We start from the raw sequence: 27,583 nt of genomic DNA on the forward strand, positions 1-27,583 counted from the left end.
TCCTCATACGTAAGAACCATTCTTTTTAGGGGGCGCCTGGGTGGCTCAGTCTGTTGAGCCTCCAATTCTTGATTTCAGTTCAGGTCATGATCCCAGGATCATAGGATCGAGTCCCGTGTGGGGGCCTGCTTAACATTCTCTCTCTCCTTCTGCCCCTCTCTCTCTCTCAAAAAAAGGACCATTCTATTTAGATTGTTCATCTCATTTGTGATTGATACCTTAAAACCATTGTCACTGCTTTTTTTTTAAGTTTGTATATTTATTTTGAGAGAGAGAGAGGGAGAGAGGAATCCCAAGCAGGCTCTGAGCTGTTAGCCTGGAGCTGGATGCAGGGTTCTAACCCACGAACCATTAGGTCATTACCTGAGCCGAAACCGAGAGTTGGAGGTTTAACAGACTGAGCCACCCAGGCGCTATTTTTTTTTTTTTTAATGCAAAGCACAACTTCCTGCTTTTAACCGTTGCACCCCCCCCACCAAAAAAAGGGTGCTAAATTCCAAGTGTAGTTGGATTTGCAAAATAGTCTTGCAATGTACTTGAAATAGGTTTCTATAAGTAGAAACCAAGTCACTAAATACTTTGATAAAATCAGAATTTTATTCCTCTGGACAAAATATTTCATTACATGATATGGGTAACACACACATGGGTGTTCTCCAGGCCTCGTAAAGTCACACACAAGAGGGAAAAAAGGATAGTTCTGTATAAACTCCACAAAACTCCAGTTAGACAAAATGCAACATAGGTGAGTTATTTTTATTTTACATAGCACTTTGAACGTCCGAAAACTAAAATTATGCTCCCATTCAAAGACCTGCTTAAGTGTGAGGTAAATCTGCACTGAGGCTTTAGAGGAAGGAGGCATACTTTTTAAAGCTATCAGGAGGCCTAGATACGAATGAACCGTAGAGTGCAGGAAGACAGATGAGGTGTTGCTCACATCAAAGCACTGAGAACTTTCCTTTTGAAGTGGGAATACTTGGCAGACACAACATTTCCATTGGCTTTTAACTTTGGTAGGAAGAATGGCCAGTATCACAAATGTAGAGAATTATTTAACTGATAAAGCAGTTTCGAAGTCACATCAAAAACATGTAATCTGTTACCGTTTCAAAAGCAGAGGAGCTTCCTCCCTCCTCGCTAATTTAATTCCTTTGGATTTGGTTTTTAAAACGGGATCCTTCATTTGTTGCTTGAGGAAAGAATACATCTGTTGAGAAGGTATCAGCCAAGGCCAAGATAGTCCCAACCATCAGGTGGGGAAGGCTAAAGTCAAGACCTAGAAGACATAGTTCAGCATAATTTTCTTAAGTGGTACAAACAGATACTTTTTTAATGGGTATCTTTTTTTTTTTTTTTTTTTAAACTCCTGTACGTCTTCGGTTACCAGCAAATCTCTACTCTTTGTTCTAACAATTTCGCCTACCCTTTGGATACAAGGGTCTTCTGCTGTTCCACAAAAAGTATACTGATCTCCAGCAGCTTCCCTGAGCAATTTCCAGATGTGGACACTCAGGGTGTGATAGGAGTGACTCACGCATAGCCTTCTTTGCAAGCTACAGCTTCAGTACTATCCCATCGTTGACTGGTGTCAGGAAATCTAAGGCTAAGTTCTCTCTGCAACATACTTGCAAGCCACTTTCTGGGTGCCTGGGCTTCAAGAACGGTTATTTGCCCTGGAGTGCTGTGCTTGTGGCTTCACTAGGTTGTCTCGGGGGTGACATTCTCTCCCTTGTTCACTGGTGGACTCATCTGTCCCGTTACCACGGGACAGGGGAGAGAGCAGGGGCGTGGGTGGGGTCCAGCTCTGTCCCTGTCCCTAACTTGCTGGGTCACCTCGGACTGGTCATTTGTCATCTCCCCTTACTCCCCACAAGCCTGCTCCTCTTCCGTTAATGCCGCAGCGAGCAGCATCTGGGGCGGGCTGAGTTATGGCCCCCGAAGATCTCGGGTCCCAGTCCCTGGGACACATGCTGTTTCATGACATCTTCGCAGATGTGATTAAGTGAGGGATCTTTAGGTGGGCACTTCATGCAATTATAAGTGTCCTTATAACGAAGCGGCAGAGGGAGGCTTGAGTCAGATACAGAGAGGTATGTTCCGTGGGCCATGCCAGTCGTGCACTTGACAGGAGACGGCCAGTAGGGTGGCCAGTGACACGCTGACAGAGGTCAGGAAGGCAACCAGAGGACGCGCCCCAATAGTAGCACAAACACTGTCCGGACACCCTGACACTGCAAGGAAATGGACTAGAACCTTGAATTGATTAAATATCTATCCCAGAGACTGAACTAACCTGGAAACTTAGAATCAACTGTTTTTCTATGTCTTGTGATCTAAAAAAACCAGTTGATTCTCATTCTCCACGGCCCTTACATTCTGTAAACTCGCCATGCACACTGGATTAGGGAATACCAAACCATTGCTTCTGGGTAAATACAGGGTTGTGTTCCTGTGCACCTCCGACCACACTTTCATCAGCCATCAATATGTAACCTTGTTTTACGGATGCTTCTGTTTACATTTCTTTTTACTTTATTTTTTATTCAAAAAATTTTTTGATGTTGTTTTTTGAAACAGAAAGCACAGCTGTGGAGGGGTAGAGAGGGAGACAGGAACCGAGGCGGGCTCCCTGCTGACAGCAGACAGCCCGATGCGGGGCTCGAACTCACGAGCGATGAGATCACGACCTCAGCTGACGTCAGCCGCTTAGCTGACTGAGCCACCCAGGCGCCCCTATTATTTTTTATTTCAGAGAGAAAGAGAGTGTGAGAGCATGTGAGCAGGGAGGGGGCGGAGGGACAGAGAGACTCTCAACCAGGCTCCGTGCTCAGCGTGGAGCCCGATGTGGGGCTTGATCCCACCACTCCGCAATCGTGATCTGAACGGAAATCAAGAGGCGGGCGCTCAACTGACTGGGCCGCCCACGCGCCCCTGGACGCTTCTGTTTAAAGACACCTTATTTAATATGTGTTGTTGATTCACTGAATTTACAGCCGACAGCGCTGTAACTCATGCTGGAATGAGGCTCATCTAAAGTACTTGTTTCGTCTGTAAGGCACATCGCAGCCTTTCTGCACTTAGGAACACCAGCCAGTGCTTCAGCTGGTGTTCGGGGGTCATTTTAAACAGCGAAACCACTCACGAAAAGCACACAAATGTGAAAATGTGGCGCTAAACAGGCTGTGACAGGGACACCCGTTTAGTAGGACAGCTGAAACAAGAAGGCAGAGCGTGGCCTTGATCAGCCTCCGCTGGAAATGCGCGTGTCTGGGGTTCAGATTTTTTGCCACTCTGAATAATGGTGAAAGTTGAGTTGTTGGTCTGGGGGTTACAAATACGTTTCAGCCAGTAGGCGATCTGCAAATGCAGAACCCATGAATGAGGATCAACTGTACCTTTCTCTGGCCTCAAGTGTGGTCCAAGTCTCCCCATCATCTAGGAGGATGGGAGCGTGGGCTTTAGACCAATTACAGAAAATCCAGAATCCGTAACTTTTCCCCATATCTAAGGTGCAGTACTTAAGTTCTGAACTCAACCTCGCCACTATCTAGAGGAACAGAATGGCAGTTCCACGAGGGTGGAGATTTTTACGTTTTGTTCAAGCTGTACGTGGTCGGCGGCTAGAACAGTGTAACATGACAAGTCGGTATTTGTTGAGTGAATTAAGGAATGAAAATCCCATTCAAACGAACACACACGAATGAAACTACTATTGTATCGTTTGGCTCGGACAGTTATAATTCCTCTTGACGTCTAGGAAGAGGAAAGAAAAACACCTCAGCTTTCCAGCTCTTGGAGAGATCCGGGGCAAAGGAATCAGAATTCGACAATAGGATTTTCTCAACTGAACGAAGGATAGAGAACGAACGGTAGGAGTCAACTCCCTGGTAGACTGGTACCTTAGAGCAGACAAGGAAAAGCTCTTCTACGGCCACGGGGAGGACACATCAATAGCTGGACGAGATTCTAGATGTGCACTGGGAAATGAGCTGACCCCATCTGCAACGCGGAAGAGTCCGGATGAAGGCTGGTCACGTGATAATCGACATCTCCTCCCGGTCTCTGCTTTCAGACACTGAATTGACTATGCTCTTTAAATACTTTATGAACTCCACCCTGATCTCTTCAGGGTCATCCTCCAGGTTCGAGTGCACCAGCTTCAGCTTGTTCAAGGTGGGTGCTTGAGGAGGAAACAATGTAATTAGGCATGAGCTTTGAACCAGGGGCCATTTCTAGCTCCCGCTGACCCGAGTCTTAACAGAAGCCAATTTGTTTAACTTTCTAGGGTCCAAAAATAAAGGTGGGTCTTGCCTGCCATGATTTCACAGATGAAGGTTCTACCAACGCACTCACCATAGTGCTTGGCATATGACAGGTGCTCAATAAATAATGCCACCACGCTGCCACCTGGCGTCCACTTCCAGGTCCCCTTTGTTCTTACACCAGAAAGGAAGAGATTTCTGAATATTGCGAGTCGTTTTCCATGAGCACTTTGTCACCTCTGTAATGGTGTGTGTTACGTGCTAATGGGAGTTTTTCTGGAGAAAAGACCAGTCAGGAAAGAATGTCCCTAATAGTACTGATGACTGGCTAAAACCAGGTTTCCCCCCTCTTGGTGTCTGCCTGGCCTGGATGCTATGACGGACAGATCTTCTAAGCTGGGGATGCCAATTTACATGGTAGGAAAAACAAATGCCTAGGACACATTAGGTGCTCAATAGTTGCACGTAGCAGCTGGTTTCAAAGACCCAGAACAATATACAAGTGACCAGAACATTCAAGACAAGAGCGGGAAAGAGAATTCCAGTCTCCTTACACAAAGACAGGTTTCCTTTATCACTTCCGGAGCCTGGTTTGTGGTGTGCGATCAACAGACACTGAGTGTCCTGTAGGAGCTGCTGCTGGACGAAGCAGGAATACCACATGTCGATTTCCTTCAGGTGGCTTGGGGTGTCGGCATTGAAGACGATCACCACCCCGTGGGAATCCTTCATCAGGGCTGGCCAGCAAGACTCGAACCTGCAAGGCAGCACTGGATTCAGAGTGGATGTTAGGTGCTTCTGGTTTCTACCTGTGGGACTTTAGAAATAATGTCTTGGGGCGCCTGGGTGGCTCAGTCGGTTAAGCGCCCCACTTTGGATCAGGTCACGATCTCGCGGTTCGTGAGTCTGAGCCCCACGTGGGGCTCTGTGCTGACACCTCAGAGCCTGGAGCCTGCTTCGGATTCCGTGTCTCCCTCTCTCTCTGCCCCTCCCCTGCTCACGCTCTCTCTGTCTCTCTCAAAAATAAGTAAACATCAAAACAATTTATAAAAATAACGTCTTCGTGTTAATTGACAGATGACTTCTAATTGTGTCATAACCCGATCCTTAAAGTTCTCAAGAGCGGTGCCCATCACCAAATAATCGATCAAGCCCCTAATACATGCTAGGGAGTGTGCTGGGCCCGGGTCCAGGGTGCTTGGCGGGCAGCTGGGTTGTGAGCCATTTGATGAAGCAAACCCTCTTCAAAGGAAACGTACGTACTTGGGGTCACCGCCACAATCCCACAGCTCAAATTCACACGCCGTGCCTTTGTCGTCGCTGGTGACGTGCGGGTTCTCAAATTCCAGGATCCTAAGAAATAAAAACAGAGGCAGCATCTCTACTTCGGGCACGTTATACTCGCGGGATGCCACCATCACCCAGAGAAGCAGGGGGCCCTCAGGGAGACAGATTTGTCGGGGCTCACCTTACTCCCTGGGTTGGATTGTATTCGGTGATGTCAGAAGATTCTGTCAGGAAGTTGGCCAAAACGGTTTTTCCACTCTGTGGAAGTGAAAATGATAAAAGGGCTGTGCTGAAGGGCAGGAAAGTAAACACAAGCGAGCCTCCAGTAGCCGGCTTGGAACCGGGCGTGGTGGCCACCACGGGATTGCCACGGCAGAGGGCTCTCTCCGCTTGGGTGGAGCTCGCTGCCTTCCTGTACGTGGTGGGCACGGCCTGCCCTGGGACCCGGGGTGCATGGGGTTCTAATGCTGTCTCTGCCGCTGGGTGACCTTACCCACACTGACGTCCCTGGCTGGCTCTCTGTTAACTTGTCTGAGAACAGAAAGGAATTGTTATTGTGAGTCTGTCTGCTGCCATGCTCCTCTCCGCATCGAGAAACCTCCCGAGGCCCAGAAAGGGGAAGGGAGTTCCTCAAGGTCACAGAGAAGTTCAAAGGCAGAGCTGGGTCCCTCAGTGGCTGGCCATGCCACACGGTCACACAGGGCCGTTCCTCCGTTCCTCCTTCTAGATAATACAAGTCCCACATGTTGCTAGTAAGAAAACAGCCCTCCGGGGCCCTCCGCCCCAAACACCCATCCGTCTGTCCGCTCCATTCCCTCCCCAAAGGTAATGACTATGATCCGTTTTCAGGTATTTTCTGTACATTTGTGCCATTCGTTTCACAAATATTGTATATGCTCGGATATAAGACAAGGGGTTTTTCTTCCCCCCAAATTATTCCTCAGAAGGGAATCTCTTACACTTGAGTCCTTGTAAAAATCTCTGAAATTAGGCCTTGCTCTCTTGGTTGTTTTATTTTGAACAATTGCTTGGCTAGAACAATTTCAATCAATGCCAGTTTGGGGGGCTTGTAGAAGTCACTTGAAAGAATCAGAAAAAGAGGGGGGAGGGGGATGAGGGCTTAATACGGTGCTAGTAATTTTTCCCGAGCATACGGCCTCACAAATTAAATTTTTTTTTTTTTCAACGTTTATTTTATTTTTGGGACAGAGAGAGACAGAGCATGAACGGGGGAGGGGCAGAGAGAGAGGGAGACACAGAATGGGAAACAGGCTCCAGGCTCCGAGCCATCAGCCCAGAGCCCGATGCGGGGCTCGAACTCACGGACCGCAAGATCGTGACCTGGCTGAAGTCGGACGCTTAACCGACTGCGCCACCCAGGCGCCCCTTCAGCTTCACAAATTAAATGTCACTTAAAAATAACATAGTTGAGGGGCGCCAGGTCACGATCTCGTGGTCCGTGAGTTCGAGCCCCGCGTCGGGCTCTGGGCTGATGGCTCGGAGCCTGGAGCCTGTTTCCGATTCTGTGTCTCCCTCTCTCTCTGCCCCTCCCCTGTTCATGCTCTGTCTCTCTCTGTCCCAAAAATAAAATAAACGTTGAAAAAAAAAATTAAAAAAAAATAACATAGTTGAGTGGTTATGTTTGGGGAGATCACGAATGTTTATCTATAGGATGAACACATAAAGCAAATGACCCGATGTTGTAGGAGTGGCTCTTCGGGCTGGAGTACATTTCCAGGAACAGGGTCATACACAGATTCAAAAAGTCCTTATATCCTAAACTACTCGGATGATGGGCTTTGTGATGTGTTTTAAAAGTGGCTCTAGTCATAAAATTAACTTGGGTGTCGAAGGTGCAGGAGAAGGGCTTGAATTTTAAAACTGTGTCATGAGGCACGAGGGGCACCTGGGTGGCTCAGTTGGTTAAGCATCCAACTCTTGGTTTCGGCTCAGCTCTATCTCATGGTTCATGAGTTCGAGCCCCAAGTGGGGCTCTGTGCTTGGGATTCTCTCTCTCTCTCTCTCTCTCTGCCCCTTCCCTGCTCATGTGAATGCTCTCTCTCTCTCTCTCTCAATGAATAAATAAAACTTAAAAAAAAGCTATCATGAAATGCAAGTATGGAATAAAACAGCATTTCCAAATTAATATATATCTTAATGTTCCTTTAAATGCATACATAAAACATTATAAAGGTGTATTGATATATTTCATCTATGCCCTTAAAGTGTATATACACATGTTAGCCAAAACCAATTGATTGAGGGGAAGGATTCTTCTGGGAAAATGAAGAAGCTGCCTGTTTGGTACGTAAGGTATTTTTAAGTGTCTATCCTGCCAGGTGCTGTTGTAGCACATACGATAAAATAGTCCTAAGTACTAGAATAAAAATCAAACAGGATGGTGCACCTGAGTGGCTCAATTAGGTGTCCAACTGTTGGTTTCAGTTCAGGGCATGATCTTGAGGTTCGTGGGTTTGAGCCCTGCATCAGGCTCCATGCCGGCAGCATGGAACCTGCCTAGGATTCTCTCTCACTCCCTCTCTCTCTCTGCCTCTCCCTGCTTGCTCTCTCGATTTGAAAAAAAAATTAAGAAATCGGGGCGTCTGGGTGGCTCAGTCGGTTGAGCGTCCGACTTCAGCTCAGGTCATGATCTCACTGTTTCCAAGTTTGAGCCCCGCATTGGGCTCTGTGATGACAGCTCAGAGCCTGGAGCCTGTTTCAGATTCTCTCTCTCTCTCTGCCCCTCCTCTGCTCAGGTTGTCTCTCTCTCTCTCTCAAAAATAAATAAACACTAAAAAAAAAATTAAAAAATCAAACAGGACAACGTCATAGGGACTTTGGGTGGTCAGGGAAGGCTGAATGGGTATTTTTTGAGAGAGAGAGAGAGAGAGAGAGAGACAGACAGACACAGTGTGTGAGCAGGGCAGGGGCAGAATGAGAGGGAGACACAGAATCTGAAGCAGGCTCCAGGCTCTGAGATGTCAGCACAGAACCCGACGCGGGGCTCGAACTCACGGACTGTGAGATCATGACCTGAGCTTAAGTTGGACGCTTAACCAATTGAGCCACCCAAGTGCCTCAAGCTATGCACATTAAAAAAAAATGTTTTTTTGTTTATTTTTGAGAGGATGAGAGAGTGCGAGTAGGGGAGAGGCAGAGAGAGAGGGAGACAGAATCTGAAGCAGGCTCCAGGCTCCAGCTGACAGCTCAGAGCCTGATGAGACCCGGAGATCATGACCTGAGCAGAAGTCCAATGCTTACCCGATTGATCCACCTAGGTGCCCTGCAAGCTATTGCACATTTTAAAGTTAATCATTGGACGGCCAAAGAAGCTGTTATCAATGCCCCATCAACGAATCCTAAAGTACTCATTTCCTTACAAGCATCCTCATGCTTCATGTTCCCAGTGTTCTAACCTTTTTGCATCCACTCTGATGGGCAAATTAGGGTCACCTTCTTGTTTTAATTTGTGTTCTTGTTAACTGTAGGCTGAATAGCTTCTTGTACTTACTGGCCACTTGTACTCATGTGCACAGACTCTGCTCGGTTTTCTGTTGAGTTCTCTTTACTGATTTGGAGACTTCCCTTGTGCTTGCTACCTATTCTTTCTTTGTAATGTATTTTGCAGATGCTTTCCCCAGGCTTAACTTCGCTGTCATCTCTTTTAAGGCTTCCTCAGTTTTGTGTTGTGCTTGAGGCGACTTTCCCTGTCTCAAGATGAATAACACATCTCTCCGGATATGCACATACTACAGTGATTCTCAACGCGGGGTCCCTGGACGAACAGCGTCAGTAAAAGGCTGATTCTGAGACCCCTCCCACACCCACTGAATCAAAACCCTAGGGCAGGACTGGCACGTTGTGTTTTTCACAAGCCCTCCGGGCCAATCGCGACGCGTGCAGGAGATGGAGACTATTCACTGGCTATTTCCACGTTGTTGTTGTTTTCCACACTTAGCTTTAGTCCAAGGGACTCTATTCCTGTGTATGACGTCCACACGTAGATTTAATTCCCACTACCACCACCATACACACACTGAGAGCGAACACAGTCTGCTTTTCTTGTCCCACAGGCATGTTCATTAGGGCCAACCTCATGGGCAAAGGAGAGTCATGGAACCTAGACCCGGCTTCCAAAACGCCACTCACGACTTTCAGGCCTCACGAAAGCCGGGTCAAGGTCTGGGGGCGCCAAGTTCCCGCTGAGGCCAGCGGCGCACATCGGGTGGGCGCGGGGGGACGAGGTTCCCGCCTCCTGGGGGGCTCCTGACGCCAGGCACAGCCCCGGGTCGCCCCCGCGCCCGCCCGGGCCCCGCCCGCCGCCCCCGCCGCCCGGGCCTCACCTCGCAGGGCCCCACGAACAGGATCTTGGCCTTCAGCATCGCGGTCGGCCGGAGCCCTCCCCGGCGCGGAGGAGCGGAAGCCGCCGCGCCGCTTGGCTGCCTTCGTTTCCACGGCGACGGGAGCGGCCCGCGGGGGCCGACGGGAGTGGGCGGGGCCGCGGCGCCCGGGGCCTGCCGCGCGAAGGGCTAGTTGATGGGCTCCCGCCTCCGGCCTGGCGGCTGCGTCTTCGGGCCACAGGTGGGCGTGCAAGGCTACCAGGAGGGTGGAAGGGAAGCAAAAGACTCGCATCCAGATTCGCTTCCGAGCCGGGAGGACTGCAGAGCTCGCACGTCCCGCCTCTCTCTTTATAGGGAGGGAACTGACTGCACGTCCTGATGTGTGTTCCTCCCTGGGACCCCACGAACTCAGGCTGGCCATGTAGCTGGTGAGCTGGGGTTGGGACCAGGCCTTCCGACGCCTTTATCACTCTGGCATGATACTGCCCACATTGTGATCACGGCCCTGGCCCAATCTAGAAAAGGTCCGAGAAAAAACGAGTCCCCTGGTCTCTGAACGGATTCACCAACTCACCGTCCTTTGGGTGATCTGGGAGAAAGCAGGACCATGGCGGGCGTTGTTCAGTGTCAGTGCAGATGTCTGGACGCCCTGCTGCAAAGTTCAGTCATTAGATGAGCCTTAAATTGCGGAGCCGGTCCAGAATTTCAGGTGAGGCCATGAAATTAAGTGTCTATGTGTCCAGAGTGCCGATTCCAAATTTGGTAGCCCGAAAAAGGGCTGGCATGACAAAAATACCAAAAATAAACCCAACACCGCCTCTTTAACTTATAGTAGGATAGTACACAGTGTTTTTATTACAAAGAACTGCTGAGTGGTGTAAGGTAGACTGCATCTCAGTTGCAGGATGCCGTGAAGTGACTGTTTCGTTGATTAAACAAATAACTTTTGAATGCCTACTTCATACCAGGCACTCTTCCAGGTACTGGGGATGTGCCTGTACCCCTTGAAACTTTCATTCCAGTGGAATAGATGGACATTAAAGAAGCGAGAAAATAAATTACATACTCTCAGGCAGAGACAGTTTTAGTTAGTGATAACTGAATAAAAATAAATCACTAAAGAGTTAAAGACTGTGAAGGAACCAATTTTGGATGGAGTAGTCGAGGCAAGATCTTGGTCCAGAGCTGACATTAAAGCACAAAGCTGAGTGAAGGGGGGGGGGGGGGACTCAAGCCAACCATGCGAAAGGTCTCAGGGAAGAGCATGCCAGCACAACAGCAAGGGCAAAGACGCTGAGGCAGAAATGAACTTGGCATGTACCAAGCACAGCCCAGAGGGTCTATGAGGCTGGTGCAGGAAGAATAATAGAGAATGGTAGGGTATGCGTTGGAGAGATCATGTAAGGTCTTGGGAATTTCTTTTAAAAACAAGTGATGAGAAGCTTGTGCCAGAAATTGTATCTGGCTACATGCAATAGAAACCCTATCACAGCAATTTGATCAAGTCATGGATTTATGTATTTTTTCTCATGTAACGAGAAGTCTAGGGATGGCCATTCAAAGGCTGATGCAGCGGTTCAAGGAGCAAGATCCCTTTTCCCTTCCTGTCCTGACATCTTTGACATGGCTGCTCTATCTTTGGGTACTCGCTTTCCAGGCAGAAACAAAGGAAAACAGGGTCAAAAGATGTATGGCATTACACTCTCCCTTTTTCTCAGGGAAACAGTCGCTTTCTTAGAATCCCTATCAAGTCTCATTGGTTAGAACTGAATCACACGGCCTCCCTAACTGCAAGGGAATCTGGGAAATGTAGATTTCTAGCCTTGCCCATTACTTTCTCCAAGAAGCAGGGGTAGAGGAAGGGAAGGTTGACAGTGGCTAGGAAACGGGCTAGTTGAAAAGTCAGTATGGAGGGTTTTGAGCAGGGGATTGGCCTGATCTGATTTATGATTTTAAAAGTGATCAGCCGCTGCCGAGCAGCTGGAACAAAGGGGACAAAAGTGGACCTACAGATGCCAGCTTGGAGGGTATCGTGCAGCTTGAGAGAGGGATGCTGGTGGCAGCAGTTGAAGCTAGATCAGGGACTCATTGTGAAGGTGGAGCCCGTAGGAGTTGCTGATGAATCACGTGCCCCGTGTGAGGGAAAGAGGAGGTAAGGTAAGGACGACTCCCAGGACGTTGACTTATATGGTTTTGTGAACGTTTTGCCATTTCCAGACTTGAGAAGGCTGGGGGAGGAGCAGGGTTAGGGGTGGAAGATAAAGAATCCTGTTTTGCTTATGTTAGCGATGAGATGCCTGTCTGATGTTAAGGGTGAAATGGGATAAGAGTCTGTACCTGATGGGGGAGGTCAGGACTATAAACTGGAGAAGACATCAGTCAGCTGTATGAGGTGGCATTGCAGACACGGACTAGATGGGAATGAGTAAGGATAACTATAGGCAGAGAAGATAAGCGCAGACAGAGAGTGTCTCGGGACACTGCTATTTAGAGGAGAATCTGGCGAAGAAGGCTGCCAACAGCCAGAGAAGTATGACGAAAACTGGCAGAGTGTGGCATCATGCAAGCCGACCGAGGACAGTGTTGCAAGAGACCAGGTGACCGTTTGGGTCACCCACTTCTACGAGATCCAGTGAGGTCAAGTAAGGAGAAGACAGGATCGACCATCAGATATTTTAGGTAAAGTGGAGGTCATTGATCACTTTCAAAAAAAAAATACTTACAACTTACTATCTTTGAATAGGATTTTTTTAAGTTATTTATTTTGAGAGAGAGAGGAGAGGAGGGCCAGAGAGAGAGAGAGAATCCAAGGCAAGCTTCATGCTGTCAGCACAGAGCCCGATGTAGGGCTCGAACTCATGAAGCATGAGATCGTGACCTGAGCTGAAATCAAGAGTCGGACACGTAACTGACTGAGCCACCCAGGTGTCCCTGATTTATTTATTTTTTAATGTTTCTTTATTTTAAGAGAGAGAGTGCGAGCAGGGGAGGGGCAGAGAGAGAGAGGGAGACACAGAATCTCCAGCAGGCTCTGCACTGTCGGCACGGAGCCCATCGTGGGGCTGGGTCTCATAAACTGCAAGATCATGACCCGAGCCGAGACCAAGAGTCGGACGATTAGTCAGCTGAGCCACCCAGGCACCCCTTCACTTAAAATCTTTAAACATATGTCCACACGTATATGTACTTTTGTAAAAATGGCTAAATATGATCATGCACTTGCCCTCTTTTGGTGCAATCTCTCTCTCTCTTTTTCCTTTGGCTCGGTGCCCTCACCTCACCCTTGACCTCTCCTCTTCCCTCTTTATCACTTGTAGTCTTTGTTCCAGTGCAGAGATAATGAGTAAACTCCCAGCAAGGAGTTTACTCCTTGATAACAACCTGGAGTGCATCCTTCGATATTTTTCTTCACGCATTTTTAAAATCCCATTCAGCATAGCTCTATCTGCATATTGGTCTATAACAGGTTGCTAAAACATGGCTATCCCAATTTTGGCCGAGGCTGTAAAGGCTGACAATAGGTGTTAAGTGTGCTCCGGATTTTCGTCCATTTCTATAGAACCTAGCACATCACCTGGAGATTATCGAAGAGCTGAGAAAGAGAGAGAGAGAGAGAGAGAGAGAGAGACGGAGGGAGGGGAAATTTCTTTGGAGAGCATGCCGTTTGTTCACCTTGGTCAAGTGACAGATGGGACTTCACAGAACCTGTGTCCCCTGGAATCAGGGTGTGACGAGCCATGGAAAGATCTGGTCCAAGGCAAGAGGGTAGGGAAAGAAAGTGGATGCATCGGGACTTGCAAAGGAGACAGGAGACTTTCCTAGGGACCTGAGGTGGGAAAGAGTTGACCTTGAGTCATTTTGGATCTTGCCTGTGAGAACCCCCTGGGAGGTGGACTACCGGATGCCTGGAGGGAAGACACAGTCAGACTGGTCATGTCCCAGGAACCCCCCAAAACTCTCCAGTGGGACACACATTAGCATGAGGCACCTGCTACTTCCAGAGGGCACCCATGCTGGATTATATCTTACTGTTGTTACCTGGGATTGACCGAAAAGTTCTGGGAAGTGCCTGAGATTTCATCTAAGGGGATGGGAAGAATTAACTAGTCTAAGGAGAGGGTTTGAAGGAAACAACTGTGAAAAAGAATAAAGTTGTTTGAATAAATAAGCATATCAAGTTCAGTTCATTTGATTAACACACACACACACACACACACACACACACACACACACACACAGTATTTGGGAAGGCATTGTTTTACAAAAATGGGATCACATCCTCAGTAGTATTCCATATTTTATTTTCTTCATTCAACAATACCGTGCAGAAATCGCTCAAAGTCATTTGTTATAGTTCTATTTTTAAAGGTTGTAGGCTGTTTCGTGGTCTGAATTTATCAGTTATTCAGATGTTTTCTTAATGATGGACATTCAACATGGTTCCAGTTTAAGGACACTAAAAACATTGCTGCAATAATGATTTTGAATGTATGGCCTTACAGACTGGTACTCTCACTTCTATGGAATCTATGGAACAGAAAGGATTGCAGGGTTAAAGGATATGTGTATTTGTTTATTTATTAAGAGAGAGAGGGAGAGAGAGACAGAGAGACAGAGAGACGACCCTGGGATCGTGAGCTGAGCTGAAATCAAAGTTGGATGATCAGCCAACTGAGCCACCCAGGCACCCCAGATATGTGTTCTTTATTTTATTTTTTAATGTAATTTAATTTATTTCTTTTAAACGTTTATTTACTTATATTGTAGGGGAGGGGCAGAGAGTGAGAATCCCAAGAAGGCTCCACTGGTTGGATTGGAGAAGCCAGACATGGGACTCAAACCTATGAACCATGAGATCATGGCCTGAGCTGAAATCAAGAGTCGGATGCTTAACTGACTGAGCCACCTAGGCTCCACAGGATATGTGTATTTTAAATAGTAATAGCTCTTGCCAGATTACCTGGCCACTTGGTTGGTTTAGTGCTTAATGTTCCAACAGCACTCATTTTTGTCAATAATATGTATTGTCATGAGAGTTGGTAATCTTGACAAATGGTCCCAGTGGAGTGACGAGGAAGAAAATAGGACTGGAGTAGGTTAGAAAGAGAATTGGATGTCCAGTGGGTATCATCATGATGTAACAAAACGTAGTGGCTTAAAATAATAAACATTTATATCTCACAATTTCTGTGGGTCCAAATCTGGGCCTGACCCAGTAGTGCCTCTGTCTTGGGATTTCTCACTGGGCTTCATTCAAGATGGTGGCCAGGGCCGCAGCCTCCTCAAGGCTTGATGGGGGTGTGGGTAGAGATTTACTTCCAACATCAACTATTTGGCTATTGGCAGGATCCAGTGCCTGTGGACTGTTGGTCTGAGAGCCTCAACTCCTTGTTGGCTATTGGCCAGAGACCTCCCTCCCTTACCTGTTATGTGGGCCTCTCCACAGGGTGGCTTATAATATGGCAGCTGGCTTCTCTGAGAGTGAGCAAGTGAGAGAACAAGAGAGGGTGAGCAAGGGGGAAGCCACAGTCTCTTTGTAACCTAAGCCTATAACTGATAGCCCATCACCTTTGCTGTATTCTGTTCTTTAGAAGCAAATCACTAGGTCCAGCCCACACTTTAATGGAAGGAATTATGTAAGGGCATGAATACCAAGATGTGTGTATCATCTGGGGCCATCTTAGAGGCTGCCTGTGGCAAGAGGTGACTATGAGATGCTGATTCTAAAACACCATCCACTTAATGATAGCTTTCCTAAAGAAATCCCTGCCATCTTAAATGTATTGATTGATTACAAGGTACTTTGTGCCTTCCTGTAAAGGCAGTCTAGATGCTTTGGATACTGTTTCTTTCACTGTGGAATAAATGAAAAAGCTCAAAAAATAGAAAATCATTTGCCTGAAGATACCAGGGAAAGAACAGACTAGTGAAGAATTCCCAGGATCAGAAGAGGATGAAGGCCCATGGAGATGAGCCCCATGTTTGGGGCTGGACTTCCCCTCACTGTGTTTACATATTTCAGAGGGGACAGCCAAGCAGCTGAAAGGCTGAACAATAGAACTTCCTGGGACTTGCGGCCATGGAATGAAGGCTAAGTTCTGCCAGGTGAAATGGGGCACTGATGAACCTCCCCCCATTTGGGGGTCAACCCCAGGATCAAGACAAAGTGGGAGTAGGCGAGTCCAGACAGGGATGTTGGCTTGGCTTCAGATCGTCATAATACTTGTGTTTATGTGAAGGTGACCCAGAAGTGCTAGTGTCCCAGGTACCTGGGAGAAGGAAACAGAGATCCTTTCTGGAGGAAGATACATCATCCTGGGCCATGAATTATTTATACAGTTTTGGGCTTACCATGTCCAGCACATAATAAAGATACTCAGACACATGAAAGACAAAGTGACACGGAAAGAAAACCATAAGCAACAAATAATAGAGACATACCAAGAAGGAGCTCAGATTATTGAATTATCAGATACAGATTTTCTATGTTTAGACTAGGAAATAAAACATTAGAGTTTTTAAGTAAAAAATAGGATTTAAGTAAAATTGGGATGCCTGGGTGGCTCAGTTCGTTAAGCGTCCAGCTTCGGCTCAGGTCGTGATCTTGGTGTTCATGAATTCAAGCCCCTCATTGGGCTCTGTGCTGACGGCTCAGAGCCTGGAGCCTGCTTCGGATTCCGTGTCTCCCTCTCTCTCTGCCTCTTGCCCACTCGCACTCTGTCTCCCTCTCTGTCTTTCAAAAATAAATAAATATTTTAAAAAATCGGAAGATTAAATGAGATCAAAGTAAGAGTGAACAGTTTAGCAGAAAACCCGAAACTATACAATTATATCTTTGTATTTATGTATACTCATGGATAAAGAAAACACGTAGACATTCTAGAACTGAAACAAATAGAAAAACAAAGGTTAAAAATGAATTTAACAGCAAATTGGAAAGGCTAAAGAGAGAATTAGTGACAAAGGAGATGGGTCAGAGAAAAGTATCCAGACTGAAGCACAGAGAGAAAAAAACTATGGAGAAACCAGAAGAGAGGATAAAAACACGGAGCATTCAGTGAAAGGCTGTGACATCCTTTTAGTTGGAGCCTCAGAAGGAGAGGAGAGAAAGAATGGGCAGAGGTATATTTGAAGAGCTCATGGCTGAGATTTTTCTAAAACTGATGGAAGACATGAAGCCACAGATTAAAGAAGCCCGCCTAACATCCAAGCAGGATAAATCAAAAAGAAAACTGTAGGTTGGCATGAACCAAGTACAACCTCTGAAAACCAAATTCAAGGAGAAGATTTCACAAGTAGCCAGAGACGGGCACCTGGATGGCTCAGTCGGTTAAGCGACCAGCTTCGGCTCAGGTCATGATCTCACGGTTCATGTGTTCAAGCCCCGCATCGGACTCCGTGCTGACAGCTTGGAGCCTGGAGCCTGCTTTGCGTTCTGTGTCTCCCTGTCTCTCTCCTGGCCCCTCCCCCACTCATGCTCTGTCTCTCTCTGTCTTTCAAAAATAAATACATGTTAAAATAATAAATAAATAAATAAATAAATAAATAAATAAATAAATAAATAAAAGTAGCCAGAGAAAAGAGACACATTGTCTTCAAAAATGCAGTCCTCAGACTCTTAGCTTTCTCAGCAGAAACATTGGAAGCCAGACGACTAAAGAATGATTAATCTTTCAAACGCTGAAGGGAAATAAGAGCCAGATTAGAGATCTACATGTAGCAAAAATATCCTTTAAGAATGAAGTGAAATAGGGGTGCCTGGATGGCTCAGTGGGTTGAGTGTCTGACTTCGGCTCAGGTCATGATCTCGGGGCCCGTGAGTTTAAGCCCCGTGTCGGGCTCTCTGCTGACAGCTCAGAGCCTGGAGCCTGCTTTGGATTCTGTGTCTCCCTCTCTCTCTGCCCCTCCCTCACTTGCACTCTCTCTCTCTCTCAAAAATAAATAAGCAAAAAACAAACAAAAAGAATGAAGTGAAATAAATACAGTTTCAAATACACAAAATAAGAGCATTGGTCATTATCCCTGCTCTAAGGGAAATAATAAAGAATGTCTTTTAGGCAGGAAGAAAATGACCCAGGTAGAAGTTTGGACATAAACAAACATCAGGGAGAATGGTAAATAGCTAGATAAACTTTACTGACTATATCGGGGTACCTGGGTGGCTCAGTCAGTTGAGCGTCCGACCTTGGCTCTGGTTGTGATCTCACAGTGCATGGGTTCAAGCCCCACATCGGGCTCTGTGCTGTCAGCCCATCAGCACGGAGCCTGCTTTGGATCCTCTGCCCTCCTCTCTCTCTGCCTCTCTCCTGCTCATGCCCTCTCTCTCTCAAAAAAGAAATAAAACATTAAAAAAAAGTCCTGTCATTTAAAATAAGTAAATAAATAAATACTGACTGTATAAAAATAATAATGTCTTATTGGAAAAAAATGTCTTATTGGGTCTAAAAATACATATTATATTTCATATTCAGATTTATATACTATATAAACAAATGCGTTATATCATGTATAAGTATATACATGATATATATTATTTATATTGAGAGAGAGCAAGAGAGCAGGGGAGGGCAGAGAGAATCTCAAGCAGGGGGAGGAGCCCAATGCAGGTCTTGAACTCACCCAGGAGCCCCGGGGTTGAAGTGTTCTAAATGCCTTGCAATATTTAGGAAAAGAGTAAGGATCCCAGCTAACTTTAGACTTTGGTAAGTCAAGAATGCATGCTTTCATATACAGGGTAACCATTAAAAGGATTATGAAAGAGTGTATAGTTTACAAGCTAAGAGAAGTGAAAACATAGCATATCAAAAAATAGTTGTTAACCCCAATATGACATGGCTTATTGAAATGTTCATGTCCACTGATCAGTGATGCTGCCTCAAATGCCAGGTGCAGGGCTCCTTAGCCTGTGACACTGGACAAGCCTTGCTTGAAAGCCTTGCATCAATCGGTTTCCGCCTGCCCATCCAGTCTCATTCCCATCCGCATCTCTTGTGGGATCTCCCCTCCCTCTTCTCCTGTCTCTTAAGACTTCTGTGCTGTTTCTCGGCCTGTTGTCCAACTCCTTTTGGCCCCTTTGAATGCCCCAGGATGCCTCTGGCCATAATTAACTTTGTGTATCCGCCATTTTCAAAATGTACAGATTACGTGCTTGAATTCTTGCTTTGGCGTTCTGAAGGAGGAGGAGGAGGGATGCATTCTCAGTTGCTAAAAAATGAAGGCGGAGTGGAAAGAATTTGGATGGAGGGACTTTGTATTTTGGTTGGGAATTAATTTGACTGAAATAACAAGACTCTTACAGCGACAAGAAGGTCTGGAGGTTGACAGTCTAGGGGGGGCTTGGCAGCTCAAAAATGGCCTCAGGCACCAGCTTCTTTCCCCCTTTTTTCTCTGTTGTCTGTAAGTTTAATTTACCTCATAGTCACAAGGTAGCTGCTGTGCCTCCAGGCATCACGCCTGCAATTAAGGAAGGACTAAGGAACAACAAATACTTTACCTTAAAATCTGTCCTTTTTTTTTTTTTTTTTTTTTTTTTTCTAAATAGCCTCTACACCAATGTGGGGCTTGAACTCACAACCCTGAGATCAAGAGTTGGATGCTCTAAGGTCTGAGCCAGCCAGGCACTCCCTTCTACAGTCTGTCCTTTAAAAAACAAAACAAAGCAGTATTATTTAGTTGATTACTAAATTTAAGTGTAAATTTAAACAAAACATATATTAAAGTGTACCTATTTTAAGTATCTTCTAATTTTGAAAAACGTGTAGACCTAAGTCACAGAGTATTTCCATCCCCCACGAAGTTCCCTCACGTTCCTTTGTGGTCAACTCTCTCCTGCCCCTGGCCCCAGGACACCTCTGTTGTACTTTCTGTCACTAGATATTAGTGTTGCCTGTGGTAGAATTTCATATAAATAGAATCACACAATATTTACTCTTTTGTGTCTGGCTTCCTTCACTCGGTAATATTTTTGGTATTTAGACATGTGTGTATCATTAGTTTATTCCTTTTTTATTGCTGAGTCATAGTCCACATGTGAATATACGGCCATTTATCTGTCCACCCGTTGATGGTCACGCGGGTTGGGCTGTCTATAGCTTTGGGGCTATGATAAACACAACTGCTAGAAATAAAGCTTTGTGTGGACATATTTTCATTTCTCTTGGGTAAATACCTAGGAGTGGAATTGCTGGGTCATGTGATTATCTATCTACATCTGTATGTATCGGTGCAAATCCCTGCATCTATATCTCTATATCGCACACACACACGCACACACTCACAGACTCCTGGTTCCTGATTTCCTATTTTATTCACTTAGTGATAATCTATCACCATCATTGTTTATTTGATGCTTAAATAGTCCTTGATTTGGCCATTGGGAGGCCCCTCAGGCTGGTTTCTGTGCCCTTTTGAAGTCTTTCTTTCTAGGAGCTCTTTACTTTGTGACATTGTTACATGTTCCCAGGTGGTTTTGTTTGTTTGTTTGTTTGTTTTTTTGAAGTTTATTTATTTATTTTGAGAGAGAGTGCAAATGGGAGGGGCAGAGAGAGAGGGAGACAGAGGATGTGAAGCGGGCTCCGTGCTGACAGCAGAGAGCCCGATGCCGGACTCGAACTCACAAACCATGAGATCAAGACCTGAACCAAAGCCAGACGCTTAACGGAGTGAGTCACCCAGGCGCCACCCAGGTGGTAATTTTATTAGCATCACTTCATAACCATCAAGTAGTATACACATTCTTTTGTATTTATTTTAAAAATTAAAAGTTGCAAAAGTCCAAGGAACCTCAAAAAGCATTGTTCCTTTCACCCCTGGAAAAATTGTAAGGGGGGGCACCTCGGCAGCCTCAGCACAGAGCCTGATGCGGGGCTCGAACTCACGAACTGCAAGACTGCAACCCAGTCTGAAGTTGGATGTTCAACTAACTAAGCCACCCGGGTGCCCCGACCCCTGCTTTTTTGAGCATGAAACATATACTTAGATCTCTGGCTGGGGCTTTGGAAGATTGGTGCCAGATACTTGCCTTCTAGAAATCAATCTGCCTAGTCCCTGCCCACAGGCAGTTCCTAGTCTAGACAGGGAGACCAAACTTGTATAGTGCTTTTCGCCTTGTCAAGTGCTTTCTCATCTATAATCTCATTATGTTATGTTATGTTTGTTATGTTATGTTATGTTATGTTATGTTATGTTATGTTATGTTATGTTATGTTAAGTTATGTTAACTTATTTTTCTGAGAGAGAGAATGTATGCAGGAGAGAGGGGCAGAGGGAGAGAGAGAGAGAGAGAGAGAGAGAGAATCTTAAGCAGGTTCCGTGCCCAGCATGGAGCCCAACATGGGGCTCGATCCCCTGGCCGTGAGATCACGACCCCAGCCAAAATCAAGAGTCAGATGCTCAACCAACTGAGCCACCCAGGCGCCCTTACTCTATAAATATTTAAGTTAATGAATGTTCCCTCACACTTGCCTTGGGGCTTTCGTTGTTGTTTCCAGGTGAGAGAAATAAAAAATGTGACTGCTTTACGTTTCTTGGATATACGCACTGTATAAATTTGGGATTATTATTACTGTGGATTATTGAAATACTTTGCTTTACGACTTTCCTTTTAATTAGAAGAGGTTGACCTCAGATGGCTTAATACCCAGGCTTCGGTTCTGAAGGGAGCAATATGCCACTGGCAGGGCCAGGACTGGATGATCTAAGAGTAATTCCTCTCCCGGCTCTGTGACTTGATGCAATAAAGTCTCTCCCTTGAAAAAACGTAAAGAAACACGTTTGACATATTTCAAATCCTTTCTGTAAATTGCTGAAAAGATTTAATGTAGCCGCTAGTCATAAAATCTTTAATTTGAGTTGACCTTCCCTGGTCACAATTCTTACACATGCAGTTTTTATTACTGGAGAATGAGTGGTGGATTTTCTGTTATTCAAGGGAATAAAAATGCCCTTCAGTCACCCGCTCATGCAACGCAGAGACCTGGACGTACTGAGTTCAACTCTCAGAGATAGGAGCGATCACGGAGCAGAGATAGGATTACCACGGTGTGTAACCTGGAAATTTTCTGTTCTCTATTATTGTAGGCCTCTCTCATTATTATTGTTATTTTAATTTTTTTTTTTTCAACGTTTATTTATTTTTGGGACAGAGAGAGACAGAGCATGAACGGGGGAGGGGCAGAGAGAGAGGGAGACACAGAATCCGAAGCAGGCTGCAGACTCCCAGCTGTCAGCACAGAGCCGGATGTGGGGCTTGAACCCACAAACTGTGAGATCATGAACTGAGCTGAAGTTGGGTGCTTAACTGACTGAGCCACCCAGGCTCCCCAAATGCATTTTTGTTATGTTTGTTTTTTATGTTTGAGAGAGAGGGGGAGAGAGAGAGAGAGACAGAGACAGAGAGAGAGAGAACAAGTGGGGGAAGGGCAGAGAATAAGGGAGACAGAGGATCTGAAGCAGATTCTGTGCTGACAGCAGAGAGCCCGATGTGGGGCTCGAACTCACAAACCGCGAGCTTGTGACCTGAGCTGCAGACGCTCAACTGACTGAGCCACCTAAGCACCCCTGAAAGCATTTTTTTAAAAAGCAATCTCTACACTCAAGGTGGAGCTTGAACTCAAAACCTCCAGGCCAAGAGTCACATGCTCTACCAACTGAGCCAGCCAGGCACCCTCTTTCTTCTTCTTTTCTTTCTTTTTTCATTTTTATTTTTATTATTTTTTTTTCAACGTTTATTTATTTTTGGGACAGAGAGAGACAGAGCATGAACGGGGGAGGGGCAGAGAGAGAGGGAGACACAGAATCGGAAACAGGCTCCAGGCTCCGAGCCATCAGCCCAGAGCCCGACGCGGGGCTCGAACTCCCGGACCGCGAGATCGTGACCTGGCTGAAGTCGGACGCTTAACCGACTGCGCCACCCAGGCGCCCCTATTATTGTTATTTTAAAGCTCTAGCCAGGGATGAAGTTCAGCAAGTTTGGTTTAGGGCAGAATCAATAAGGTGAAACTTATTTTTCATCGATTCCCATTAGAAAGCCTGAGCTATGCTCTAACATAAAAAAATTTTTTTTTTTCCCTCCAGTGAATCGAAGATAAAACTTTCGGCAAAAACAGCGAAACAGGGATGTGGCTTTACCCAGGATCCTCTGTGTTCATTCGGTGATGTGCTGCACGCAGGCTTTGGAGAGGTGGTCGTGTGGTAGAGAAACTGCTGATTCTGGAGTAAGGTAGAATTTGAAATTAGCTCAGTGATCTTAAGAAAATCACGTATAGAGGGTGCCTGGGTGGCTCTGTCGGTTAAGCGTCGGACCTCAGCTCAGGTCATGATCTCGCAGCTCGTGAGTTCGAGCCCCGCGTCGAGCTCTGGGCTGACAGCTCAGAGTCTGGAACCTGCTTCGGGTTTGGGTCTCCCTCTCTCTGCCCGTCTCCCACTGTCTCTGTGTCTCCCTCTCAAAAATAAATACACATTTAAAAAAAAGAAGAAGCAAGGAAAAGAAAATCACTTATACTCTTGGGTCCGGTGGAAGCCCGTATCCAAAATGGCCCCTGTGCTCCTCACCTCCCGGTACATAAGCTCTTGTGTGGTCCCTTCTTGCCCTGAATAGGGCTGACCTGTGTAACCAGTTATGGAGGGACGTGTGACTTCTGAGGCTGGGTCATACAAAGACATTGTAGCTGCTGCCTTCGACCCTCTTTGGTCAATCACTCTGGGGTGAACCCACTGACTGCCACGTCTTGAGGACATGGACGGTCCTGTAGAGCCCCATGCGGGGAAAAACTGCCTCCTGCCTACACACTGGCATCCACTGACAGCCATGTGAGTGAGCCATCTTGGAAGCGGGTCCACCAAGTCTAGTCAAGCCTTCAGATGTGCAGCCCCGGGGCCAACATCTTGACTACAATCTCATGAGAGATCCTGAGCCAGAACCGCCCAGCTTTGCCCACGTTCCTGACCCATAGAAGCTGTATGGGAGAGCAATCGTTTACTGTCTCTGTAAGTTGCTAAGTTTGGGGGGAATCTGTTATGGGTAGTGATAGGTGACTAACACAGAGCCTTAGTCTCCCCCCTCACTGAAATGGGGCGCACACCAATCCTGTACGGTTGTTAACAGGATGGAACGAGACGAGACGTACAAACAATCAGTGTAATTCTTGGCACACAGTAGGCGGGTGACTTTCAGTGGCTACCACCAGTGTAGACTCTCAGGTCTTTGTGACACTTTTCTGATGCTTTGGACTGGCCCTCTTCATGCCCCTGATCACAGGGGTTTGCCCACTATGCCGAGTGTACCTTTGGAGCACTAAAACTTTGTGGTCTTCCTTTTTTTTTTTTTTGGTAAGGAAGGATCACTTAGATGTTTACGCTATCACAGATGCATGGATGCCTCTAACACACCATGTATTCCTGCCCTAACTTCTTTATAGGTAGCTATTTCACTCCTGCTAAATTTAGCTCCTTTCCTGCTTTTTCGACTTAGTTTGCTCCGAATTCTGTACGGTATGTTATAGTTTCTTAAAATGAAGGCTGCTGGATGTGCATACAGCAGCTGCGAATGCCAACGGCATTTACCACTTAACGAGGCCTTCCTTTCTACCCCTTCCACACTGTGTTTACGTTCAAGAGCAAAGCAGATCGTGGAGGCGTGTGACACTGTAGGGGACGATGACTGGGGATGACAGTGACTCACCGGTGGACCCCTGAAACCATTAAAAAAACCTTTTTTTAATTTTTCAACATTTATTCATTTTTGAGAGACCGAGTGCAAACAGGGGAGGGGCAGAGAGAGAGGGAGACGTGGAATCCGAAGCAGGCTCCAGGCTCTGAGCTTCAGCACAGAGCCTGACGCGGGGCTCTGACTCACGAGTAGTGAGATGATCGAGTAGTGAGATCATGACCTGAGCCAAAGTCGGACGCTCAACCGACTGAGTCACCTAGGTGTTCCACACCCGTGGGCCCTTTAGAAGGTCTGCTCGTGGCCTGTGCAAACATTATACACTCATGGAAAGACTTACTTTCCTAACGCAGTTTCAAATTGGGTTCATTCTCTCTTCTTGGGCCAGGCTCTACTCTGAAATGTAACCAAGATGATTCTGAATAAATGCTACCTGCATAAGGTAGGCTTTATTATTACTTACGTATAATAGGAGAGGACTGTCATTGGAAAGATGGTTCGTGGGGCACCTGGGTGGCTCAGTGGTTTGAGCATCTGACTCTTGATTTCTGCTCCGGTCATGATCCCAAGGTTGTGAGATCGAGCCCCATGTTGACATCAGGGTCCATGTTGAGTGTGGAGCCTGATTGAAATTTTTTTTCTCTGTCTCTAAAAATCTAAAAAAAAAAAAAAAAAAAAAAAGCAAAGATGGTTTGTTATAGTGCGTATCTATCCCCCGTGGTGGGTGGGCCATAGGGAAGCACCAGGATATAAGCCCCAGGTATGAAGCAGAGGGAGTGAGGGAGAAGTGTGGACAAGAATCCTTATTGTGGCTTCTGCAGGAACGAATGAGTATGGCAAGATAAAAGGGATTCGGCTCGCTAGTTTGAATAACTTCAGCAGGCTTGGGGGCGTAGGGGCTGTCCCTAGTGGTCTGGCACTTAACCTTGGGGTGATTGGGGTGGAGGGGGGGTATAGTGTTCCGGCGTGTGAGTCTTCAGTAAAAGGGATGGCTGGGATATGGGCTCTGGATTCGTTGGCTTGTATATGAAAGGCACGACTAATGGTTTCCTGTTTCTGGGAATTAGCCAGCACTGACAGGGGCAGTCTCTTCAGGGTCAACAAGGCCTTAGATGTCAAAACATCAGAAACACATGGTTAGGGGCACCGGGGTGGCTCAGTAGATTAAGCATCCGACTTTGGGTCAGGTCGTGATCTCGCGGTTCATGGGTTCGAGCCCCGCGTCGGGCTCTGTGCTGACAACTCGGAGCCTGGAGCCTGCTTCGGATTCCGTGTCTCCCTCTCTCTCTGCCCCTCCCCAGCTTGTGCTCTGTCTCTCTCTCTCTCTCTTTCAAAAATAAATAAACATTAAAAAATTTTTAAATTAAATAAATAAGAGAGAGATCTTTTTGACTCAACTGAAGGCTCTCAAAACAATGACGGGGATTCATCACATTGTTTCTGGCAAAGACCATGAAAACAAGAGAATTTAATTTGAAATTAGGAACGTGTGAAAACTGGCCAAGCCACCGGAGGGGATTCTTAGCACCCATATGGGATATGTCACGCAGCCAAGGAGAAGTTGAGGAGTAAGAGACAGGAGCACTTTGGCCACCAAGTTGCGGTGGATGGGAGGGTGAGGCTGCCCGGGGGAGAACACCGTCTGTATCAATGCTGATGAGATCAGCTAACATCTGTTGAGTTGAGTCCTAACTTGGTGCCATACCCAATTTAAAGCATAATGTAAGGGTTAAATTGTAGTGTAGGGCTAATGCTTAGCTTGAAAAATAACAGCTTTGTGTTGACACTGAAGGTTAAGAGACAACAGCCTTGCTTTGCTCTGGTAAACTATGCCTCATACTCTTGTAAATTAGGCTTCACCAATTAAGGGAACAGAAGTTCAAAGAAAAGAGCATCAGAGGCAGCGTCAAGGAGATCCACTGGTTGCAACTTAGAGGCAGAAAGTCTAAAGTAAACACCTCATTAGGCAACTGTTTCTAACTCATCTGGAAACTGTTTCTTTGTTCTGTTCCCAGGTGATGATAAAACGATGTGATCCGTTATAAAAACTCTGAACCCCGGCTGTTCGGGGCCGCACTCTTATCAAGAGTGTTGGTCCCGATCGGTCGGCCTTGCCTCTCATTGTAATAAACTTTGTTGTGACTGTCACTGGTGCCCGTAGCATTCTGTTTCAGGAGTCGTGTGGATGCAACAATTTCACACCTACTGACTCATTTAAAATTATCAACAACTGGGCGCCTGGATGGCGAAGGCAGTTGAGGGTCCAGTCTTGATTTCGGCTCAGGTCATGATCCCAGGGTCGTGGGATTGAGCCCCGCGTAAGCGTGGAGGCTGCTTGAGATTCTCTCTCTCCCTCTGCCCCTTCCGTGCCTGTGTGCATGCGCATGAGGGCACACTCTGTCTCTCAAATATATATATGTGTACGTATACATACATATGTATATGATCAAGTATATGTATATATAAATAAATCTAATTGGTAGGTACCCTTAACACCTTCATTTCTCCTTTATGGAAGAGAGAGCCACGGCACAGAGATTAATCTGTTTGAGGCCCTCCAGGATTTGAACAGAGGCTGTGTGATGCCAGGACTCAACTCTGAACCCCTGCCTTGGTGGGACCATCCTGAAGATGAACATTATGTCACTTGGAGGCTTGCCAGTGAATCTCGATCAGGGAAACAAAGCAAGCTGGGGACCAGACTATTCCATCTCAGAGGGAAGCTTCTAAACCCTTTAACGGGGAAGGAAGCACACAGACCTCCTCCTCCTCCTCCCTCCTCCTCCTCCCTCCTCCTCCTCCCTCCTTCTCCTCCCTCCTCCTTCTTCCTCCTCCACCTTTTTCTTTCCCTCCCTCCTCTCCTCTCCTCTTCTTAACTTGTTAATATGGACAGTTTAAAATATATACCCATAATCTGCTTCAACAATTATCAGCCATTTTCAATCTCATTTTATCTACCATCATTTTCTTCTTCTGGAGTATTTTAAGGCAAATGCCAGACATCATGTCACCTCACCGGTACATAC

At 46.4% G+C, this 27,583-nt stretch overlaps 1 protein-coding gene across 4 annotated transcripts; it reads right to left on the bottom strand.

The window, feature by feature from the left end:
* Window positions 1-3,718: 3,718 nt before the first annotated feature.
* Window positions 3,719-10,056, bottom strand: IFT22 (intraflagellar transport 22). Of its 4 annotated transcripts, none has more exons than XM_045462138.1 (6): window positions 9,896-10,007; window positions 9,064-9,263; window positions 5,734-5,810; window positions 5,529-5,618; window positions 4,820-5,035; window positions 3,719-4,183 (listed from the first exon to the last, which is right to left on the bottom strand). In XM_045462138.1, coding segments are annotated over exons 4-6 (366 nt in total). In that variant the 5' UTR covers window positions 5,530-5,618; window positions 5,734-5,810; window positions 9,064-9,263; window positions 9,896-10,007; the 3' UTR covers window positions 3,719-4,034. The 4 variants fall into 4 exon arrangements, with proteins under 4 accessions (XP_045318094.1, XP_045318095.1, XP_045318093.1 ...); XM_045462139.1 differs by having other exon boundaries at window positions 9,064-9,259; window positions 9,896-10,000; XM_045462137.1 differs by lacking the exon at window positions 9,064-9,263 and having other exon boundaries at window positions 4,820-5,022; window positions 9,896-10,056.
* Between the last annotated feature and the right edge of the window lie 17,527 nt (window positions 10,057-27,583).

Source organism: Leopardus geoffroyi, chromosome E3 (genome assembly GCF_018350155.1).
Source record: "Leopardus geoffroyi isolate Oge1 chromosome E3, O.geoffroyi_Oge1_pat1.0, whole genome shotgun sequence".
NCBI lineage: Eukaryota > Metazoa > Chordata > Mammalia > Carnivora > Felidae > Leopardus > Leopardus geoffroyi.

Coding starts and splice junctions, on each gene's coding strand:
- IFT22 (XM_045462136.1), bottom strand. CDS start 9,934: ATGCTGAAGGCCAAGATCCTGTTCGTGGGGCCCTGCGAG. Junction 5,811..9,895: donor TGTTCGTGGGGCCCTGCGAG/GTGAGGCCCGGG, acceptor TCACTTCCACAG/AGTGGAAAAACCGTTTTGGC. Junction 5,619..5,733: donor AATCCAACCCAGGGAGTAAG/GTGAGCCCCGAC, acceptor TTTATTTCTTAG/GATCCTGGAATTTGAGAACC.